Source organism: Heterodontus francisci, chromosome 21 (assembly GCF_036365525.1).
Source record: "Heterodontus francisci isolate sHetFra1 chromosome 21, sHetFra1.hap1, whole genome shotgun sequence".
Classification (NCBI taxonomy): domain Eukaryota; kingdom Metazoa; phylum Chordata; class Chondrichthyes; order Heterodontiformes; family Heterodontidae; genus Heterodontus; species Heterodontus francisci.
The window spans coordinates 53,528,547-53,538,329 of record NC_090391.1 but is presented as its reverse complement, the minus strand read 5'-3'; the positions used below and the strand labels follow the sequence as shown (position 1 = coordinate 53,538,329).

The 9,783-nt window shown below is 45.7% G+C and overlaps 1 protein-coding gene across 1 annotated transcript; it reads right to left on the bottom strand.

Annotated features, from left to right (window-relative positions):
* Nucleotides 1-1,045: 1,045 nt before the first annotated feature.
* On the bottom strand, nt 1,046-2,611 carry LOC137381127 (probable G-protein coupled receptor 139). Its single transcript, XM_068053515.1, has 3 exons — nt 2,578-2,611; nt 2,405-2,491; nt 1,046-1,956 (listed from the first exon to the last, which is right to left on the bottom strand). Exons 1-3 carry the CDS (start codon nt 2,609-2,611, stop codon nt 1,046-1,048), a joined length of 1,032 nt encoding a protein of 343 aa, XP_067909616.1.
* Between the last annotated feature and the right edge of the window lie 7,172 nt (nt 2,612-9,783).

Sequence of the window (9,783 nt, the reverse complement as noted above, 5' to 3'; positions counted from 1 at the left end):
GATCCAATTGCAGAGCCCCCAGGTGTGCGGACCCCCGTGAAGAGCCCCCGGGAGCTCGGACTCCCTTGCAGAGCTCCGAGGAGCACGGACCCCATTGCAGCCGCCCCAGGAGCCCGGACCCCGGATCCCCTTAAGAGAGCCCCCTGGAGCGTGGAGCCCATTGCCGAGCCCCCGAGAGACCAAATCACCTTGCAGAGCAACTGGGAGACTTGTCCCCATTGCAGAGCAGCTGTGACGCCAGACCCCACTGCCGACCCCCCCGGGACACTGGACCACACTGCAGAGCCCGAGGGACACCGGACCCAACTGCAGAGCCCCCGGGGCACCGGACACCACTGCAGAGCCCCCGGGACACCAGACCCCACTGCAGAGCCCCCGGGACACCGGACCCCACTGCAGAGCCCCCGGGGCACCGGGCCCCGCTGCAGAGCCCACGAGAGCACAGATCTCATTGCAGAGCTCCCTGGACCCCGGACCACCTTGCAGAGCCCCCGAGAGCCCAGACCCCATTGCAGAGGCTCCGGGACACAGGACTCCTTGCAGAGCAGCAGTGACACCACACCTCATTACAGAGCCCCCAGGACACTGGAACACATTGCAGAACCCCCGTGTGCCCGGACCCTGTTGCAGAGCCCCCGGGACCCCGGACTCTCTTGTGGATGCCCTATCACTATAATGAGAGCTGATTTGCAACTGTGGCAGGACGGAACTTGTTTGGAGGGATTCGAATATGGGTATCTGGGATCAACAGGCACGGAACTGTAAGTTAGCAATACCTGCAGTACTTTAGAGAGGAACGAATATATTGGAGATTCCATGGACAGGGGGATCAACATTTGTTTCATTCAAGGGACGTGTGATGACAGCTGATTTTAACGGAGAGACTTACCGAAACTGAGCAGAGAGAACTGTTATCAGCTAAAGTATGGACCAATGAGGGAGTCGTCCTCCTCCATCCGAGCAGCCACCAAGCTGAGGCATTGGGGCTGTCGGTTCCTGTACATTTCAATGACAGGAAGTACTCGGACCTGCCTCTGGGCTTCTATCAACTGCTTAGTTTATTAATTAATGCAATAATTGATGTAATCGGATATTTCACTGTGTTCTTGACCTGCTCTCTGAACTTGGACTGTGTCGCCCCATAAATAAATGTGTTTATGCAGCAACTTAGAATCTGCAGCATCAAACCGAATTGTCCAAAGATATAGAAGGGATCTGTATTATCCTCGAGATATGTCCCTGTAATGTTGCAAGTTGTGAAATATATAACATAAATCATCCACAGAAGTATGAAGCTGCCGGATATGGGAAAGAGTAAAATCACAGACTTCCTTCTGCTCTCCATCTCTGGGTCACTGCGATTCTCTCCCTTGCATTGACCTCTCAGTTCTTTACGAACTCGACTGGCCACTAAAATGTGTCTGACTGTCAGAGTGTTGAGCAACAGAATTAAAACGAATGGGAGCAATGGGGTTAAAATCACATCAAACCAGTCAAATCCCAGCCATCTGGGCTCCGTATAATAGCTTGACTTCACGTAACAACCCCATCGTACATTGTCTATTATCTCTACAGGTTCAAATATAAAGTAGAAAGGGATATTTTGTACACAGAGCAGAATGCAGGTTGTTGCAAGAACCACAGCTGCAGTTTTCTCGGTGCAATATTTGGTTTTCAGCCTCTGGCAACAAATGGCCACAAATCGATCGAAGGTGAAAGTGACGGTGAACCAGACAGAACAATCTCTGGCTTGACAACGGAGGGCAATGATAACACTACACACAGGGGTGATGTTCAGGAAATATTCTGGGAAATAATAATAACTGATCCGCTGCAGTATGACATCAGTGATAATGACCAGCAGATCCGCTGTCACCATGGCCATCAGGTAGCGAGTGGTGCACGTGGAGAGTCCGCACTTTCCCCGTGATAGGATCAAAATCGCCAGTAAATTCACTGCATGAGAGAAGGGAAAAGAGAAATTACTCAACAAGCATTCAACGTGCCTGAACTCGATTTCAAAACCAAGATTGGATGGGTTAGAATAAGGTCACCATTTAAATCTTAAACATCTCAACCATGAACTCAAATACCTCCGACCTGCCCACTTCCGGGTTTAACAGAGGAGAGACAAGCGAAGAGTACCAACCGCAGCCAGGAGGCCGTTCAGCATGTTAAATACTTTACTGAGGTTTCAGGCCTCGATTTCACCTGCTTTACAGGTTTACCATTGATGGGGCTGGTTTCTCCATCAGACGTTAATATCTGCACACAGACACCCGAATTGACAATCGCCTCCTGACTGCCGGGATTGGGATCCCTTCATGATCTGGAATTAATTTAAACCCCGATCGACACCTCCACTATTGGGTCATGGATCTGATACACCAAGGATTGAACCAACCTCCACCCAGTCCGGGTACCTTAGCACCCCAGTGGCCGGGATTGGACTTTCCTGGGATTGGACGCTCCCAGTGCTCCCGGAGCACTCCTTCAGGATAGGGGAAAATTCAGGGGTTGTGGATTGGACAGCTGCCGATTGAACAACTGCCCATCGGGATCATGTTTAGGGCATACTTTGTCCTGCGGCCTGTTCTACTGTCCACGTCATGCGACTGGAAGCCAAGCTTGCCTATCAGGCTTATGTCCGAGTGGGAAACCCAAAGACAAGCAATCAAACATCATAGCATATGAAAGTTTGGCCTCACTCCCTCCCACCTGCCAACATATCTGCCGCTGTGAATATCCAGGTCTAAGTATTTGAGCAACACTAAAGCCTGCTTAAAATCTGATAAAAAGCAGTGATTAGGCAGCATCTGTGGTGAGAGACACAAAGGTAACGGCCGGAATTTCACCAGGACATGGTGCCCTCGTCCACCGGCTGGAAAACCTCCACTGAGCCCCGGAAGCCATGACTCTATCATCTGTGGCTCAGGCAAGTAATTGCCTGCAGTGGGGAGTTCTTCCGCTTGAAGAGAGGATGTCCCACTTCCAAGAGTTACGGCCAATCAGAGGGTTGCGGATGCCCATCATTGAATATATTTAAGGTTGGGACAGACAGATGTTTGGACCATCGGTGAATCAAGGGATGTAGTGAGTGGGTGGGAATGTGGGGTTGAAGCCTAAGATCTGCAATGCTGATTGAAAGGCCCAATTAGAAGTACATGGGTAAGATCTAATTACCATAGCGGAAACGTGGCTACAGGTTGACCAAGACTGAGAACTGAATATTCAAGGATATTCGACATTTAGGAAAGACAGGCAAAAAGGAAAAGGAGGAGGTGTTCCGCTTTTAGTAAGGGATGGGATCAGTACACCGGTAAGGGAGGATCACAGATCGGAAAAACGCAAGATGTGGAATCCGTTTGGGTGGAGCTGAGAAACAGCAAGGGGCAGCAAACAATGGTAGGAGTTGTTTAGCGGCCACCAAACAGTAGTGGTAGTTTGGGGCATGGTATTAATCAGGAGATTACAGAAGCATGTGGCATGGTAATGCAGTAATCACGGGCGTTTTCAATCTACAAAAAGACTGGGTAAACCTAATAAGCACATATGCTGTGGAGGACGAGTGTCTGGAGTGTGTTGGGGGTGGGTTTCTCGAGTAGTATATTGAGGACCAGTTAAAGAACAGGCAGTTTTGTATATAGTATTAAGTACTGAGAAAAGGATAATTTATATTCTTGCAGTAAAGGAGTATTTAGGGATGAGTGATCATAATATGCTAGAATGTTCCGTTATGTTTGAAAGTGAGGCAGTTCAATCAGAAGCCAGGGAGTTAAATTTGAACAAAGGAAGTTATGAAGCTATGAGGGGCGAATTGGCTGAGGTGGGTTGGAAAAATACAGTAAAAAGTCTGACACTACATCTGCAATGGATAGTCTTTAAAGAAATATTACCTACTTTACAGCAACCATACTTTCCTTGAAGGCACAAAACCTCGAAAAAGTAAAGGCAGTCAACTGTGGATATAAAATGAAGTTAAGGATTTGCGAACATTAAAAGAAAAGGCCTATACAGTTGCCAGAAATAGTGGTACACCTGAGGATTGGGAGTATTTTATCAGACAGCAAAGGAGGACAAATAAACTGACAAAGGAAGGGAGAATAGAACATGAAAGTAAACTAGCAAAAAAATATAAAACTGGACTGTAAAAGCTTCTGCAGGTACTTAAAAAGGAAACATTTGGAAAAGAAAAACGTGGGTTCATTACAGGCAGAGTCAGGAGAATTTATAAAGGGGAATAGAGAAATGGCAGAGCAGCTAATTGATTACTTTGTATCTGTCTTCACTGAGGAACCTACAAGAAATCTCCATGAATTAGAGATCCAATGGATTAGGAGGAATGAGGAATTGAAATTATTGGTGCTGAAGGTTGATAAGTCCATGGAACCTGATATTCTACCCCCAGCGCATTGAAATGAGGTAGCGATGGAGATAGTGGATGCATTGGTGATCACCTTCCAATAATCTGTAGATTCTGGTGCGGTTCCTGCAGACGGGAAGGTAGAAAATGTCGCCCTACTATTTAAGAAGGGAGGGAGAGATAAAACTGGGGACTGCATACCTGTTATCCGTACATCTGTCGTTGGGAAAATGCTAGAATCTATTCCAAAATATGTGACAAATGGACTCTTGGATAATAATGATCTGATTGGGCATAGTCACCATGGAATGGGAAATCACGTTTGATGAACATGTTGGAGTTTTTTGAGGCTGTGACTAGCAGAATTGATAAAGGGGAGTCAGTGGATGAGGTACACTTGGATTTTCAAAAGTCTTTTGTTAAAGTCCCCCACAGAAGATTGGTTAGCAAAATTAAAGCAAATGGGATAGAAGGTGATATACAGGCATGGATTAAGGATTGGATAACAGGCAGAAAACATTGAATAGGAATAAATGGGTCATTCTCGCAATGCCAGGCTGTGACTATTCAGTTACCGCAGGGTTCAATGCTTGGGCCCCAATTGTTCACAATATATATATCAGTGATTTGGATGTGGAGAGCAAATGTAATATTTAGAAGTTTGTGTATGATGCAAAACTGGGTTGGGATGTGCAAATAAAAGCAAATTACTGCAGATGCTGGAAACCAGAAATATGAAATAGAACAAGAAATGATGGAAATACTCAGCAGATCGGGCAGCATCTGTGGAGAGAGAAGCAGAGTTAACATCTCAAGTCCGTGACCTTTCATCAGAACTGATGATTGGGTTGTGCGATGTGAGGAAGATGCAAAGCGACTTCAAGGGGATTAGGACAGACTTAATGAGTGGACAAGAATGTGGCAGATGGAATACAATGTGGAAAAATGTGAGGCCATACATTTTGCAAGTAGGAATAGATGTGCAGAATATTTCCTAAATGGTAAGACATTAGAAAGTGTAGATGTGCAAAGCGACCTGGGTGTCCTGTCAATAAGTCGCCGAAAGCTAACATGCAGGTGCACAAGCAATTAGGAAGGCTATTGGTATGTTCGCCCTTATCGCAAGAGGATTTGAGTGCAGGAGAAATGAAGTCTTGCTTCAATTGTACAGAAGCTTGGTTAGATAGCACTTGGAGTACTGTGTGCAGCTTTGGTCCCCTTACTTTAGGAAGGATATTATTGCCATAGAGGGTGTGCAGTGAATGTTCACCAGACTTGACCCCAGGATGGCGGGACTTTCGTATGAAGAAATATTGGGAAAACTTGGTCTGAATTCTCTAGAGTTTCGAAGAATGAGAGGTGTGATCTCATTGAAACCTACAAGATACTTTATGGGATAAACTGGGTAGATGTCGGTAAGATGTTGCCAATGATTGGGGAGTTTAGAACTAGGGGACACAATTTCAAAATAAAGGGAGGGGGGTCCACTTAGAAGAGAGATGAGCAGAATTTTATTACTCAGACGGTTGTGAATCTTTGGAATTCTCCACCCCAGAGGGCTGTAGAAGCTCGGTTATTGAGTATGTTTAAAGCAGAGATTGACAGATTTCTAAACACACATGACATAAATGATATGAGGAGAGTGTGGGAAAAAGGCATTGAAGTGGGTGATCAGCCATGATCATATTTAATGGTGGGACAGGCTCGATGGGCTGAATGGCCTTCCCCTGTTCCTATGATCATATTGAATCGTGGAGTAGGTTCGACGGGCCATATTAGTTTGAGGTGTCATATAATATAGGTCTACTCTGCTCCTATTTCTTGTGTTATTGTGGAGCCAGCTCCATGCAGTGGAGTGATCTGTCACCTGAAAGAATGATTTCAAAGTCGAACCGACTTGTTCCACTCCAGTTTGGGGCCCACACTCAATACAATTATACAATTGCAGATACTCCATTTCCATGTGGTTACTGGAATCAGCTGTTTCTCTCCAATTAGTGTCCCACACTCAGTACAATTGACAAGTGACAGGTGCTCCCAGTAATATATGGTCACTGGGATCAGGCGTAGCACTCTGATTAGTGACCTACAATCAAGACAGTTCGACAGCAACATATACTGAGGTCTTATTCAACAGTACACAATATTCAAGTAAAGTCATAAAAAAGGAGCTGTAGTAGGCCATTTAGCCCTTCGAGCCTGCACCACCATTAAATAAGATCATGACTGACCATTCAAACTCAGTACCATGTTCCCGTTTTCTCCCCGTATCACTTCATCCCTTTAGCCCTAAGAGCTATATCTAACTTAATAATACAGAAAGACTATGAGTTACAAACAGAGGATAATTTTCTAGTCAGCAGATTTAATAAACAGCAGAAATAATGTAAGAGATTTGACTTGATAAAATGATATCACTGATCGGGTGTCTGTAGAGCAACAGGTGACATTATCAGTCACAGACAAAAAACAAAGAATACCTAACACACAGATTTAAAGACCTTCAGTGGGTATAGTCTCTTACCAGGAACACCAATGACGGCAAGAATGATGAAGAATATTTTCTGGATACTGTTAATTGGTTGATGCATTTTCTTTGTGAACTGATTTGTCACCTTCGTGCTGCAGGCAATCACTCTGTATTAAATTCTGAAGTGATGCAGTCCCAGAGCCATTAATTTATACTTTGCAGGAACTCCACGGGGGCATTGAGGTTTCAACTTGCATATATATAATTATAAGCAAGCAATTTACGAGGGCCGAGCTAAGTCCCTGTTGTGATGGGATTTATTTAACGCTGCGAATAAATTTTAACAATCCAAAGACTGGACGGATTTGATCATGTTAATTAACTCATGACAATTAGAAGCTATATTCACTCAACAATGGTTATGTTCCTTAAAAGACCATGACACAAATCTGTATTTCTCGTATTGATTCAGTGAGGGCTTTCACTCTGCTGTGACCATTCAGTAATGAAATTCCAAATGATAGTGTGACCCCTCAGGACTGCGATACTGCATTCTTGGATGTTGCTGCTCACTTTAACTGTGACTATCCAGTTAAATATTTAAAGAAGGAAATTGTGCAAATGGCTCCTCAAAAGGATACAGCACTGCAAACTCATACAGCCACCAGAAGTAAAGTATCCACTCAAACCAGTACAGCCCCTCAACCTAATTCTGCCCCTCAAAATAATGCTGCCGCTCACAATAATACAGCCTAACCCCCTCTCCCCCAGCGCCAGCAATATGGATCAAGAGTTCTGAACCCCCTTTCCCCCACTGCCAATAATACGGATGCAGCGTTATGAACACCCTCTCCCATGCCACCAACAACATGGATGCAGGTCTCTGAACTCCCTCTCCCCCGCTGGCAACAACATGGATGCAGCGTTCCGAACTCCCTTTCCCCCACTGCCAACAACATGGATGCAGAGTTCTGAACCCCCTCTCCCATACAGCCAACAACATGGATGCAGAGTTCTGAACTCCCTATCCCCCACTGCCAACAACATGGATGCAGGTCTCTGAACTCCCTCTCCCCCATTGCCAACAACATGCATGCAGATTTCGAATCCCCATCTTCCCCAATGCCAACAACATGGATGCAGAGTTCCGAATCCCCCTCCCACACCGCCAACAACATGGATGCAGAGTTCGAAACACCATCTTCCCCACTGCCAACAACATGGATGCAGAGTTCCGAACCCCCACTTTCCCACTGCCAGCAACATGGATGCAGAGTTCCGAAGCCCCCTCCCACACCGCCAACAACATGGATGCAGAGTTCCGAACCCCCTCTTCCCCACTGACAAAAACCTGAATGCAGAGTTCTGAAACCCCTCTTCCCCACCACCAGCAATATGGATGCAGAATTCCAAACCCCCTCTGAGATATATATCCCCGTTGCACGATGGAAATGGAGATCAGCGCAGTGCTGCCTCACTTTTACCAGCTCCGACGACTTTCGCATCCGTGGTGTTGGATTTTCTAGGATGGCAAACTGAAGGTACGTGAGTGCTGCCCGCCTCCCTGATGCTCGATAAGTGCTGGTTCGATCATGGCTGAAGACATGGTAATGCATGCAGATAGCACGTTGACATACTCTAAGTCGGTCCCGTCGCAGAGCAGCAGAAGTTCCGCCACAGAGCCTCCCTGGCACTGGGAAGATCGGGCCTGGTATTCCCGATGACGGGTTGTGTGGCGTGCCACTGCTGCTCCGATCCTCTGGGCCGCACCTCCAATGGAACCCGACACCGGGAGGACAACAAGATTCAGCCCAGATTCTGAGCTGTTTTATTTTACTGCTTCATTTCACAAACGACTCCGTTCCCCTAAGTCAAGCTCTGGCTCAGTTAAGAGATGAACCCAGGATCACATGTTCATTAGATCGATGTTTGACACAAGTAAACCAGAGAGACAAAGTAGGATGTCACCTTTCCCTTGAGCTGTGTGTTATTGCTGGCTGTGTTCATCTGTGGTTCTTCATTTCTGGGTTCTTTCAAAATCTGTGTGTTTGTGCTACTTCATGAATGAGCAGGAGACGTCAAGACATGTTTAGAAGATTTATTTATAAATCTGACATATCTCCGTCTATTTCCTGAACTTTGCAGAAAAACAAAAAGAAGGGAATCAGACACATCACTACATGTTATCCATCCGCTAACCATTGAAAGTTGACCGTTTTTATTGTGACGAGTTTCCATTCATTCAGATTGCTACAAGCAGGTGAGAAAGGAATCTAGGTGTTCCCTCTCAGTCGTTGCCTGGTTTAACCGTAACAGGGTTTAATTTTTAAAAAAACACTGGTGTTCTTAACTCAACCTCAGTGAATTATTGTTCACTGCTTTCCAATTGTAAGGCAAATAAATCAATCAAACGGGTTTTCTAAGATTGGAACAAGAAAGACAGAAGTTTATCAATCTTCACCACTAATTCGGTTAACTACTACGCATATGCGACGTGACCATCCGAGCATGGATAAGCGATAAACACACACGCAGATAGAGAGAGAAGTAGAAAGAATGAAGGGGGAATGTTTGAGGCACTGGCAAGGTTTTATTTACGATCCTCTGAGCTCAATGCAGAGTCCTTCCTTGCCGGTAAGTCTTGCTTGGGGCCCAGTGCAAGAGGTAAACCTTGTTTAGATGCAGGAATCCCTTCTCTCTTGAGTTTTAACTGACTTCAGTGGATGCGGCGATTCGTGAGCCAGAGAGAGAGAGAGAGCCAGCAAGGAAAGAGGTTCTTTTGAACGTTCAGTTGCAATATGCTCTATGAATCAATATATCCTGTGAGCAGTTCTGAACCAAACCTGGTTCAGCAGCTTAGTCATGTGACTCACTGGTGTTAGTGTTTTTCAAAGCTCTCGGTCGGGGAAGGGGGTGTAGTGCTGTCTCTTCCACTGGCAAGATGTGGATC